This window comes from Lissotriton helveticus, chromosome 5_1 (assembly GCF_964261635.1).
Source record: "Lissotriton helveticus chromosome 5_1, aLisHel1.1, whole genome shotgun sequence".
NCBI classification, from domain to species: Eukaryota; Metazoa; Chordata; class Amphibia; order Caudata; family Salamandridae; genus Lissotriton; species Lissotriton helveticus.
In genome coordinates, this window is record NC_136065.1 from 1,254,682,895 (window position 1) to 1,254,697,238 (window position 14,344).

The following is a 14,344-nucleotide window of genomic DNA, read 5'->3' on the forward strand; positions in this document are numbered from 1 at the left end:
CTTGCCCTTCACCTTGGAGGGAAACTCGCCTTTGATTAGAGTGCCTCTTGGAAAAAACTAAAATTGCCTTGATTTCTGCTTACATGGGCAAAGACTTCCTGAATGTGCGGACGCACTCCTCCCCCCCCCTACGTTCCCCTACCCCAGGTCTTTCCAAGGACTCGAAAAGTATAACTAACAATCCCCTTGGACGTTACAGACCTGATATCACTTATCTTGCTATGTCAGAAAGAGGGATGATTTGTGAGCACCATAAAGCAGGCAACTGGAGTGTGTTTGTGGGACAGACTAAGTTTGATGTTGTTGTAGACACTATTCTTTTCAAATCACTCCCTATGAATATAGTCTTGCCACTGGACAGGTGTTTCACAAAAGTAGCCTTCAAGAAAGATATGCTCATTTCATTTGAGGAAGAAAGGCATATCCCTGGCTGTCACAAGAGTCGGCTGGTATCTGCTACCCAGGCTATGTCATCCCATCTATCAAAAATTCTGCTGTTCACCGCTTCCAAACTAAGGTATAGAGCAGGCCATCCAAGAGAATAGACCAAATGCTGGAATACTGAAAGAAGCTACCAATGCCACGGCCATCCTCCAAGGTTTAATAACAGATCAGTTAGATGCAGTGGTCCATGGGACCACTGCCTGCTCTTAAAAAGTGTTTTCACATTCCCTTTTGCGAATGCATTACCACCTACTTGAAGTAGGTGGTAATTGCGAGTGTTTTACGACCGCAGTTTGGTTAGAGAGTCGCTATTTGGAAGGGAACGCCCCTTCCAAATAGCGAGTCTCTAAACACATTTTTTTGCGAGTCGCAATTCATTTGTTGTTGAAGTTGTGCCCACTACAGCTTCTGCTCCCATCAAAAACATTGAAATTAAAGTGACACAGCTGGATTCTCACTGTGAACAGTTTTCAATTAGGTATTGACTACCAAAGTTCCAGTAGGCCTAGTAACTCAAAAGGACTGGTCTTGGTCTCCCGCCTTCATTTTTTGATCTACCATAGTACCCTGGTCCTGTTAGGTTGGTGGGTTTTTGGATTATTTTCGGTGGAAACTAAAATGCAGGATCCACTGGGGTGTCCAGTTTTCCATACACAGACAAAGGACATGGATGCAGATATCTTCGCCAGCCAGATGCAGTGCGACTTCTTCCAATGGCTAAGACATTTTAAACATATATTATAGCAAAATCCTTCAAACCAGAGCCAATACTTTAAATACAATTTTTATAGGTTTTCCTGTTACTGAACAATGGCCTTGGGATGACTCTTCATTTGTTGTTATTGAGTTCAGCTTTTAAACACTTTAAAACATTTGGATTGGTATCTCAGCCATAGAAAGTACTATATTTAAATTAGATAAAATCTGTCAGTTTACATTTTATGGAACACACCAAAATATTTTGACGGGCACATGATTCTGCTTTAGGCAGGACCCTCCAGCGAGAGCAGACCAAGGGCATGGAATTAGTATCACCCAACACCCAGGACATACTGTTTGGGGTCAAGGACAATTGTTTATTTTTGTTTTGTCCACCGGATAAGTAGGCCCAAATACTGTAGCACAAATCCTTTGGTTGCCAATTTACAGTTCCTCAGTACGAATTTGTGGCCTGTGAAAGACGACTGCCTGTCACCAAGGCAAGATGTCTATCCTTGAACTTAATTTGTTCAAACTTTTATATACGATTTATTATTTCAAATGCCTTTACCATTGAGGTGCGTGCTCTAAGGAGATGCAGCGAACTATGAGCTCAGCTTGCATCACCGACAGTGGTTTGAGTACACAGGTTTGCACATTTTTACTATTTGAAGCTACTTATAATGCTCCCAGATTGCTCCCTCTTGTTTACAAATACATGCTGAAACATGAAAGCAACATTGGTGATTAGTTTCCAAATAAAATATACTCACAAAAGGCAATTTGAAAAAAAACCTGCACAATGATTGTGAATCTTGTAAATATTATTTCTCGGAGACATAATTTTGTAAAAACCTTGATGCATTCCAATTTTACTTTTCATTTTTTAAAAAGAAAGCTACCTTAAAAGCACTCAAGTATGGTCATTTTGTGCAGATTTAAAACTTTCGTGAATTCACAAGAGTTTATAGAACCGAATACGAGTTGCAAGGTACTGGTTTAGAAGTAAATCCACAGCCATAACAATTTGCACGGTGCAGTTACATTGTATCAGTACCACACAATTACGAGTTTATCTCCATGTAATGGGGAATAACCATGTAGCCCTTGCTTTACTGGGTAGAATTCCGCACCGTATTTCCTTTTCTGTGGGTATTATCGCTCGTTTACCACTTTCTGTGGGCAGGCCGTAAACATGAGTGGGGGCTGCTGCAAGGCATGGGGAGGATAGTGGAGAGGGTTGGGCGGATGGTGGAGTTTGTGTGGAGGGCAGGGAAAAATGTAACTGCCATGGAGGCGCATTACATGCGCTCTATGTTTGACGGGCCAGGAACATGGATCCAGGTTGCCTGCAGCCAGTACCCAAAGTGCTTTTACTGGTTGCTACACTTAGGTCCATTTTTCTTACACCAGCTAAATCCAGGTTCAGGAACAACAGCCCACACATGAGTGACTGTAATTCCATATAGGAATTCTGCTTCTCTCACTAGTGGCCAATATATTCTACAGAAAGTTGGCAAAGTCAAAACTTTTCTGGAATTCAAACCCTGCTATAACATGAGCACCAGCATACTCAAAGAAGATATTAACAAAGTTTTCATATAATGAGAATGCAACCATATTTTTTTGTCACCTCTCTGCATGGCACCAAATTGGGGAAGCATATTTTTGACAGGATAATTAAATTAAGCCTCCCGTCCCTTGGACAAGTAGATATTTTATAAAATCCCACACCCCTGGCAGACACCGGAAAAAGCAGAGATAACTGTAAAACATTTTTACTACTTAACATTTACTGGTTAAATGAAAAGTTAATTAAACAAACTATACTATCTGATACTGTCTAACAAAGCAAATCTGGAAGCAAACTGGAGAAATCACAGTTTACAATCATAAAAGAGATCCTTTTACCAAGAGAATTCAGGACTTGATGAATCTCCTTCATCACATTATTATAAAGTTCATTCTGCCATTCATGTAAAAGCTTCCACTCCTCTTCAGAGAAACAGGCAACAACATCACTGAACCTCACCGGTGCCTGAAACACAAAGGTGTACAATGTAGTCATCAATATCATTTAGTGACACATCAGATATTCATTTAAAATTCAATATTTTTACATTTTCTTTCCTGCTTTTTCTTCTGCTCTTCCTTTTTCCAAGAACAGTCTTTAGTGGATAAGAACATATAAACACAGCTCTTATAGCTACAGAAGTGAGGAGGGTGTGGGAAGATTGTGCAACACATTCTGTGGTATACTATCATACATCATGGGCCATATTACACAAAAAGTGCATTTTCATTACATGTGCCGGGTGCACCTTTAAAAAGGTGCGCCCGGAGCAAACAATGAAAATGTGCCGTACTATGAGGAAAATGGTGCCACCAGGGCAGCTGCGAACTCGCGATGCCCCCGAGACGGCGTATTTAAGTGAAAAACAGAGCAGCTGCTTTAAAGCCGCTCCGTGTTTTCACAGTGCAGGTGGCTACCCGCCTGCACTTTGAACGGGGATTAGAGATCCCCTTGCAGGCAGGTGCAGAGAGTTACTGCCTGCCTGTAAGGGGATGTCTGGGGGTCCGTAGGACCCTCTTTACCCGCTGCAGAGGGCGCATTGACAGTGCGCCACCTTTGAGATGGTGCACTGTCAGTGAGAGCTTATTTACCTCTGCGCCTGTCTGTAATACGGTGCGGGAGCAGAGGCAAAGAGGTTCCTTCATTTGCCTAGGGCACGCCCCCATTCAATTGAGGGAATGCCCACTGAAGATAGCGCTTGAGCTTTATGTGCACCAGTACTCTCGGTATTTCAGAAGGGGCAGCACAAGCATCTGCGACCCCTTCTGTGATACCAAAGCACCCCGGGGGGGTGTGCAAAGCAGGTGCAAACAACCGTTGTGCCCTTGTGGCACTTGTATAATAGGGTCCCATATCTTATCACACTTAGACTTTCACCAAGCAGATCCTAATGTTTTACAAAACAAATACATTTTATTCACGAAAGAATACTACACATATTCATGACATCACTTAGATGTGTTTGCAAATGGTAATCTGCCAAGGGGCTGTAACGGAAGAACAGTATAGGCCCATCTAGTGACACAAGAAGAGTCTGGGACTACTTGTAGGAATAAATAGTAAAAAAAATCAGCTGGAGTATTATACTAAAAACAAACGATTTATATATTTGAAAAAACAGCCAATAACCTTCAACCACTGGCATACCACTCAAATATAAAAGTAAAATAATACGTTCTGTTACGCTAAGCAATATTTACTACATTATAATTAAACTATTTTTAAAACAAAACTAAACAAAACACATTTCACAATAAACCGAGCATAATAATAAAACAAATAAAAAATAAAAATAATATCAAGCATTAAAGATTTAATATAAGCAACACCTATATACACTGTACAAATAAAAATCACAAAACATACCAAAATCCGAACAAACCACATAATCCAAAACAGTACATAAAGTGATAGTTTAAACAGCATACAAACGAATATTTCTGAAGTAAAAATAACTTCTCTGAGTCGGAAATTGCTTTTGGGCCAATTAACCACCTAGGATCTCCTTTGATAAGTATGTCTGATTCACTTATCAAGGGATCTAGCGATGGCTAGACTTCTCTATTACTGGGCACCGCACACCTTAGAGGTAAACAACTTTGTCTTTGCTGGGGTGAGCAGATCCCGACATTTTTTCATTGATCAGCTTCGATAATCTTGTGGGCATGCTTTAAGGCACATGACATGGAGAGCTGGCTCACGAGTGACAGGATGGACAGGATGGGACCAGCGAGTGACGCGGAAAACCCCCTATGGATTGGCAGTTAGCTGGATTGTGTGGCACGTCTCAAGGGTTCAGGGGTTGGGACAACAACGGCATTTTCCAATTGGGTGACATTTAGGTGGGTGACCACATGAAATCCTTTCAAGACCTTCAAACAGACTTCTCCCTCCACAAAGAACAATTTCATCAATACCTCCAACTCTGTCATGTGCTCTCAGGATACATGGAGGCGCTAGCTGAACCTCCAGAATATATCCTTCTGGAGGCTCGGCTACTTATAGGCCCATTAGCTAGGGAGGCATCTCCCAGATCTTCAGAACCCAGGTAAATTACTCCCCATGTACACTAATGCAATTAAGGGACTATAGACTGCATCTGTGGGTGATCCAAGGGGCAAAATAGGTTGAACTGGGGTAAATACTAGCAATGTATAATGGATTTCCTGCTGGGACTTGTGTCGGGTGTTTTACGAGCCTTTCATAAAAGTAATAAAGTGCTGTTATAATAAAGAAAAATGAAACATAACATAATATAATGCAATTAAACAATATAATAATAACCGAAACAGTAAACCATTTCTTAAACTTTAATATTTTTGGCTATGAAATTTTGCAGTCAAGATATTATGACCACAGGATTTTAGTCACACAATATTTTTGAGTCAGTATTTGGAAGGAACATATGCCCTGGTCTCCCCAAGCATCTCTGGGAACGAAGATATGTATGTGCAATATGTTGTACTATTTGTCATACCAATATAATTATCTAACTTATTTTTTTCAAATGAATGAAATGCTAGCTTGAGTAACATTTTAGTACGCAATTTGGGTTTTACCATTAACAATGCTTTGACTATGCACCATCAGGTAAACAAGGTCTCGGCCACCTGTTTTACAATCTTGCGGTGGCTAAAGAAAATTATCTGGATGCTGCCTAGCGACACCCATAAATCTGTGGTCCATGGCCTTATAACTTCTCGGCTGGATACGGCAACGTCCTTTACCTTGGGGCTAACAAGGCTGTGACAAAACGACTGCAGCTGGTTCAAAACGCCGCTGCAAGACTGCTGTGTAAAATTCCCAAAACAGCCCACATTTCCGGACACCTCCGTGATTTACATTGGCTCAGGGTAGAGAGTCGTATCAAATTCAAAACCCTGAGCTATATGTTCAAAATCAAATTGGGCACTGCTCCTTTGTACTTACAATCCCTTGTCCATACCCACACTCCCTCCCGCCACCTTCGGTCCTTATCCCAAGGCTACTTCAATGTGCCTAGAATCAGACTCGCTAGAATGGGAGGCAGGTCTTTTGCTTACCTAGGCCCCACACTTTGGAACTCTCTCCCCTTGAGCATCCGCAGTGAAACCAGCTACGTCCGTTTTCGCAGAGCCATCAAGACCTGGCTTTTCAATCAATAATCGTTTGTACTGTTGAAATGTTAGGCTACTTAGCACTCTGCCTGTCCAGCGCCGGGCAACCCTTTTTGGGTAGCTGTCGCGCTCAATAAGCTTAACAAATAAATAAATGAATAAATAAATAATGCTTGTAGCTTAATTCTACAGCCATTTCTTTAATGCTGGCAGATAAAGAAGTCAAAATAAAATACAATGTTCCAATTTTTAAATAACTAGCACTAGAAAAATGAAAATGACAGAATCTAGTTGATAAGATATGGGAGCTAGAAATGGGAAAGAATCTAGGAGAGACGAAACACATGGATAAAGTGTAACTGTGGCTCTTCTCTCCTTTAGACAGAACAGAAAGCAGTAAATGAATACTGTTCCTTCCAAATCAGAAATGGTGGTGACACTAGGTGATCGAGTCATAGGAATTTTCAGTTATCCAATGTTCCTGTTTAATCCCAATATTTGTTGGCTATGCCTCATTATGTCAGGGGGATTAAGCCTGCTAGTTCAAACTGCACAGACCTGTAAATGCTCCGGATTTAGGCATCTCCAAATCTCCACAAATGGTGCCCTGGTATGGTTACTGCAGATAATGCACGATTGATCATTTGCATATTAACATCTGCAGAAAAGTAAGAAAGTACACTACTGCTGAGGTGGTGCGCCTTGAGCTTGGTTTGATGTGGTCCTAAAAAACTGCACTGCACCTCCGTTTAGGTTGTCCCTAGAGACAGCTAAAGCTCTCTCACTGGCCTTGATTATAGCAATAAAAAAAATCCTAAACTAAAAATACGTAACTATCGACTTGCAGAGCGGGGCTTTGAGTCAGTCCTCTTCATCCATTGGTCATTTTGATTCCACCCACCTCAACATACAGCGTGAGGCCACGGGTCACCTATATTAAGGAATTGTCTCTTGCACTGCGAGTGACATCTTGCTTGATCATATGTGCAGATTATCAAACAAAAAGTGCACTTCAGTGCCACGGCTGGTGAGCCACTGCTTTGCGGTTTTGCTTCCATGCTGCATCCATTTTTATTAATTTTTTGGGGGATGTTTAAACTATGCATTCAGGTTTTATTGATTTGACACAAAACGTATCTTTTCTTTCACCAATAAGAATCCTATTTTCCTCTGATGTGCATTAAAACTAAAATATGTTCTGTATCTTTTCTAGTAAATCTATTCTATTAAAATGTAATGCAATGATTATTTTCCTAATTTAACATTTTATTGCAAGCATACTGCTGTTGATTTGGATGAAGGCAGGTTGTCTTTGTTTTTTTATGCTAGCAATAACCAATAAAACAAGCATTTGCAATGTAATAAGTCTTGTATTAGGAAAGTTTGAGCTATTGGTATTGTAAATGACAAATTTTGTATTTATGTGTTGGTTTTCAAAATAGCGAAATTAATAGCTTTGTCATTTACAATGCCAATATTTTTAACTTTTGCAAATGTGACACCTACAGCATTTGTAATGCAACATGTTTTGTATTTACGTGACTTAGATGTATTGATATTACAAATAACAATGGCTTTTAATTTTTTTAAATAATTAATACTTAAATAAAAGTTATTGTAATTTATAATGGCAATAGCTTAAACTTTTGTAAATAACTTTTGTGAAGATTATGTTCAGTGTATTTTATTGTGACGAAAATCCAAGAAGAGAAGTGAAATATTAACATCTTTTTGTGACATTTGTAATAAAGCTTGAAACATTGAGAGAACATATTTGAACCAGTTGTTGAATGGTTGCACAGATTGATGCTGTGGTGGCGCTGAGTGATGTTGTGGTGGCGACAAGTGATACTGTGGCGTTCAGTGATGCTGTGGTAGCGCATAGTGATGTTGTGGTGCCCCTGAGTGATGCTGTGGTGCCCCTGTGTGATGCTGTGGTGGTGCGATAGATAGAGGGAGGGTGATAGATAGAGGGAGGGCGATAGATAGATAGATAAATAGAGTGAGGGCGCTAGATAGATAGATAGAGGGAGGGCGATTGATAGATAGAGTGATTTTTGTCAAACCTTTTTTATTGCAGAACCAAAGGCATAGCATCATAAACAGGTATCATGTCATCAGCGTAGGATCCCCGTCCCCTTGTCTGTACATCCATCCTTCAAACACAGCCATTCAGCCCACATCCCGGAGGCCGGGCGGCAATACGCATGAGCAAGAAAATATTTACATCCGGTAGTCGCTGTGTGAGTCGTAAGAGGAGGTCCGCTGTCTGCATTTGAGTTTTCATCCCCCCCCCCGGTGTCTCACGATAGGGTCGCTTCTTATGCACCGCCTTAACCAGGTTCCCCCCCCCCAACTTCCCCAACTCCCTCCCCCCCAAATGTCCCCACTTGCACCTATCCAGCCTATATGTGTTTACTCAGTGACCAGCAGGAGATACAATTGTTTATTTAGGTGTGTGTGCCTGGTGAGGGCGCTATCGCTGTGGGTGTGCTGGTCGCGTCATCCCTCGCCTCCTCCTCTTCTACCTCTTCCTCAACTGAGCTATCTCGCAGGGCTTGCACTAAGATTTCCCACTCCATTGCCGCCTCCTGAGCCCTCTCGTCTCCTTTTCGGCGTGCCAGTTGGTACCTGACTGTGCTCTCACTCGCCGCCCATTTCAAAAACTCATTCAGCCACTTCCGATACGTGGGGCCCGTTTTCGACTTCCATCCCTTGGTCACTTCCCTTTTGGCTAAGAGGAGGCCCATGTCAATAAATTTGCTCGATGTCTTATTCTTGGGCGTATGTGGGAACCAGTGCAATATACTGACTGCAATATCTTAGCGGAAGTCTCTACCTGCTACCTCATTCAGGGTGTCGCCTATCTCCTCCCAGTAAGTCTGTAGATGAGGGCAGTCCCTGAGCATGTGGGTCAGATCCGCTCCTATTCTGTTGCAGCGCGGGCAGGCCGCCTCCTCCGCTCCGAAGTACTCCCTTATTTTGCGTGGGGTAAGGTAGGCCCTGTGGAGGATATAGAAATGGATCAGTTGGAATCGTGCGTTCCTCGTACTCTTTCTAGCACGCCTCACTAGCTGTGCCCACGTGGTATCTGGGATCTCCTTTTGCAGGTCTAGTTCCCACTTGGCTTTCAGCCCAGTCAGAGGTTGTAAGGTTTCGTTTAGTATTCTAGAGTAGAGGCATGTGACCGCTTTGTAGGTACCCGCGGACATCATAGTATACTGGCATGCCAGCGATGTTGTCGGTTCCACTAGCCCCTCGCCCCATTGTGCTTGGATGGCGCGTACTACTGCCGCGTGCAGTAGGTAGTCCCCCCTCGGCAGGTCGTAGCGCTCCTGCAGCGTTTGGTATGGGGCCAGTGCCCCATCATCGTATAAGTCCCCCACCATCTGCAGTCCCGCTTCCTCCCAGTGCTGCAGGTGCGACCAATCCCCACCATGTGGGAGTGCTGTCACCATGCCGAGTGGGATCTCGGGCGCGTATGGATGTTTAACACCCGCTCGTCTGTGCAACCGGTTCCAACAAAGACGGAGAGTTCCTTCCTCCACGGATAAGTCTCTGACTGCCAGTCGTTGCTGCAGGACGATATAGGCAAGCACATGCCGAGGGGTGCCACCGTCTCTCTCCTGCTCCGGGCCACGGTACACCCTCGCAATCTCCTGCGTAAAGGTCTGCAGCTGGGCCGCCAGGTAGTAGATTTCAAAGTCGGGGACCGCCAGGCCTCCCTCGTCTTTTGGGCGGGTCAGCGTGGCCAGCGCTATTCTGCGCCTACCCGTGCCCCACAGAAAGGAAATCACCATCGACTTCAACTGTCTAAATATCGCACTTGGCACCCATACAGGTAGTGTTCGGAAATAATACAGCAATCTGGGTAAGGCTATCATCTTTAAAAGAGAAATGCGGCCAGCCACCAAGAGCGGGAGAGTAGTCCAGAAGGACATATTACCTTTCAGGGCATGGAGGCAACGGCCCACATTGCCCTCCAGCATGTCCACGGCATCATGGTACACGTAGACTCCCAGATACTCTAAACAGGTAGGCTCCCATCTAAGCAGTGGGCGGGTAGAGGGCTGTAATTCGCCCTTCCGAAGGGGAAACAGGCAGGTCTTGGCCCAGTTGACCCTCAGGCCGGAGAGCTCGCCGAAGCGCGCAAGAAGTCTCTCCGCCCCCTCCACAGCCTCGTCGGCATCTTCCAAGAAGAGGAGATCGTCCGCGTACAGCGAGATAAAGTGGCGAATTCCACTGTGTTCCAGTCCTCCGTAGTATCCGCCCATCCTAGCCATCGCCGCGAGAGGCTCCACTGCTAGGGCAAACAGCAGCGGGGATAGTGCGCACCCCTATCTAGTACCGCGGCACACGTCATATTGGTTCGATATTAGGGTGCCCACCCTCACTCTCGCTTTCGCTGCAGCATATAGCACTTTCGTCCACTCTATGTAGCCCTCTCCGAGACCAAAGCGCCGCAGCACCCTGTACAAGTACCCCACTCCAAACTATCAAAGGCCTTTTCTAGATCAACTGCCAGCACCAGGGGCGCCCTAGCCTCCGGTGACGGGTCGTTCACCAGACGGGTTAGCCCGCGGATGTTATGAGTGGTATTACGCGTGGGTATGAACCCAGATTGGTCCCTGTGGACCAGGTCCTGCATGTGTTGTAGCAGCCTGGTCGCCAGTACAGTGCTTAGAATTTTATAGTCAGTTGTCAGCATCGACAGCGGTCGGTACGACGCCGTGCTGGTGCTCTCCCTTCTCAGTTTCAATAGGGGAATCATCAGGGCTTCGCGCATAGAGTGTGGCAGCCGTCCCTTGTCCTTGGCTTCGTTGTAGACCGTTTGGAGCCGCGGGGCCAGTTGTTCTATGTATCGCCCATAGAACTCTATTGGCAGTCCGTCTAGTCCCGGGGTCTTATTGCGGGCCATGTGTTTCACTGCCCCCCTGATTTCAGCCAGAGCTATCGGGCCACCCAAGGCGTCCGCTTGCGCCTGGTCCAGGTGCGGTATAGTCAGGCCATCCAAGAACGCTTCTATGTCCTCTCCGCTGTCGCCCAGCGCACTTTTGTACAGTGTTTCATAGTAGGACCTGAAGCTATCAAGGATCTCCGGTTACGTGGTACTCATGCGGCCCTCTCCCTCTGAAATGGCCAGGATCGGATGACTACACCTGGCGGGGTCGGCCAGCCAAGCCTGCAATGTTCCGGCTTTATCCCCTTCAGCATGCGTTTTTGTTAGGTAAGCCTTATAATCATAACTGCGGAGTCGCACAATTTCAACCGCCAGCGCCTCCCGCGCCTCGCAGAGGCTCTCCTGTAGCTCGGGCCGATTAGGGCGTGCCAGCTCAGCCTCGCGTAATGCACGTTCCGCCCTATCCAGGTCATCCAGTAAGGTTTTACGGGCCCCAGCATACTTTCCTATGCAATGACCCCTCACTACTAACTTGAAGGCATCCCACTCCGTCGCCCTGGAGTCAGTGGAGCCTTCGTTTTCCACGAAGTATTGGCCAATCCTTTCCCCCAGCGCCTCTCGGAACGGCGGGTCGTCCAACGTGTCCGGCCTCAGTTGCCACGTCGGGACACGGGATATTTCGGTCATCCAGTCAAGTGACAACAGCAGGGGGTTATGCTCTGATAGCGTGCGCGCTAGGTATTCGGTGCGGGCCACCGCAGGGAGCACCAGCGGAGAGCACAGAAAGGTGTCAAACCGGACGTGGAGGTCATGAAGGCTGGAGTGGAACGAGTAATCCCGCTCCATCAAGTGTTGTGCGCGCCAAGCATCGGCAAGCCCCCACTGCTCCTGCCAGTCCGATCTACACTTCGCTAATATGCGCATCGGGGAAGCATGTAGTGGTGGGTGTGACCTGTCCAGAGCTATATCTGCCACTGAATTAAAGTCCCCCTCCCATCAAGATAGGACCTGCAAGGTAACTAGCCAATTCCCCCGACAGTTTTGCAAAGTATGCTGCCTGATCCACATTAGGTGCGTATACGCTGCAAAGGACTATGTGTCGGCCCCTGAGCTTCCCCTCCACCGCTACAAATCTCCCCTCTGGATCCACTATCCGTCTGATCGCCTGAAAAGGTATACCCGCCCTTATCCAAATTAGTACCCCCCTGGCAAAGGCCGAGTACGTGGTATTAAACAGGTGTCCCCTCCACCTAGGCTGCAGCGCTATTCCCTCCTTTTTCGTCAAGTGTGTTTCCTGTAGCAGTGCGATATGGACCCCTCTACCAACCAGGTATGCATGAACCTTGTGTCGCCGTGCCATGGTGTGGAGCCCGCTCACATTCCAAGTCACACATTTTAACGTTCCTACATTAGCCATTGTCCCATAGTGTTCGATACATCGCAGCTTCGCAACGGCTCCAGGCGCTCGTGGTGGAACATTTCCCCTTCCCCTGAAGAACTATCCCCTCCCCCCCACCCTCAACTGTGCTTCGGATTCCCCCAACTTCCTCAGGCCCCCCCCCCAGAACAGGACCTAACTTCTCAAAAGCCGCTCCCATCCAAACCGTGTGTGAGCAACCGTGCTCTACTACCCACCTAATCCGCAGTTTGCACTACGGAGGCCTTAAGGGCCCTAAGGAGCGTGAACTGGCTTTAAAAGCCTGAAACATAGCCCCCATCCCCCCGCCCCGCAATGCGTTTCGTAACTCACAATATCACAGTAAAGATGTTGCCTGCTCCAGTGGCAGCTCCGGCAAGCTCCAGGAGCCGAAAGTCAGCATAGGGGCAATGTTCCGCTGTTCAGCCTTCAATAATCTCTCCCGAAGTTTGTGGCGTAACCTCCGGGCCCTTCGTGCTGCCAAGTTCCGATAGTTCAGTTTCGGAGCCCGTTGCCTGATCCTCTGAACCCAAGGCACGTCCCGGGTGAGTCAATGCTGTGGACGATAAGTCTAGTACTGCCTGTAGAGCGGCTCTCCGCTCATCTTCCGTCTGGGAGAGCGTCGGTTTACCGGCTTTCTGCTGACGTCTCCGGACCCTCCGCGATCGCCTCACCGGCAGTTGGTGTCGTGCTTCCTCCGTTCTCAACCGCGCTCCGTCCGTGCCAGCTTTATAGGTGTCCCACCAAGCCCACGCCTCTGCTGAAGTAGGGAAGAACAGTGACTTCTCATCCACCACCACACGTTGCCTGGCTGGGAAGAGGAGCGAGTACTCTAGGCCCTCCGTTCTCAGTTCTCTTTTAATGGATAAGAAAGAGGCGCGTTGTTTCTGAGTCTCGAATGTATAATCCGGAAACAGCGTCACTCTGCTATTGTCCACCTGAAAGGGACCCACCTCTCTCGCTCTCTGCAGCAGCCAGTCCCTGTCCGTGTAGTGTAGTAGTTTCACTACCACTGGGCGAGGAGGTAGTCCTGGAGCAGGTGGTCTGGCTGGAACTCGATGCGCCCTTTCAATCGTGAAGAATGGTGAAAGCCCCTCCGGCGCCACCACTGTCCTCAGCCAGTCGGTTAGCTATTCCACGATATCGGGGCCCCTTTTTGTTCCGGAAGGTCCACCAGGCGCACGTTGTTGCGCCTGCTGCGGTTTTCAGCATCCTCCGCCCGCCGTTCCAGGGTCTGTATGCGGTCAAGCCCCTCAGCCAGCCGACCCTCCATGGATTTGTGTGCAGGCACCAGGTCCTTCAGAGCGACCTCCGTTGTCTTAACCCTATCCGACAGTTTCCCGTGGTCTGCGCGCAGCAGGCCCAGACCCGTCGCCACTTGCGCTATATCCTGGTGAAGAGCGTCTTTTGTGGCAGCAATGGCCTCCAGGATACGATTCTGCATCTGTTGCAGGTCCGTCGAGGGTGGCGAAGTCTCGTCAGGCACTTCCGAGCTAGGGCCTCCCTCGCCCTTTGGACCTTTGGGCTTCCCCATCTTGCGTTGTTGCGTGCGAACCAGGCCCCTCCAGGTGCCAGTGAGTACAAGCTCGCGCCCCCACACATGCACCAGCGCCTCTCAGTCTGGCGGTCAGGTAAGTCAGGTTGGTCGGCCCCTCCAGGATCAGGTGCAGCCGCACTCTGGAAGGTTCGGGTCTCAAGGGATCTCACTCGTCTGA

The 14,344-nt window shown here is 47.0% G+C and overlaps 1 protein-coding gene across 3 annotated transcripts in view; it reads right to left on the reverse strand.

Moving 5' to 3' along the window:
* Positions 1-14,344, reverse strand: part of LOC144755269 (uncharacterized) — a 171,717-nt gene that overhangs the window by 141,060 nt on the left and 16,313 nt on the right. For all 3 annotated transcript variants that reach the window (XM_078644034.1, XM_078644033.1, XM_078644035.1), the window contains one exon: positions 3,055-3,181. In XM_078644034.1, the coding sequence (XP_078500160.1) occupies positions 3,055-3,181 (127 nt within the window). The remainder of the gene's footprint in view (positions 1-3,054; positions 3,182-14,344) is intronic.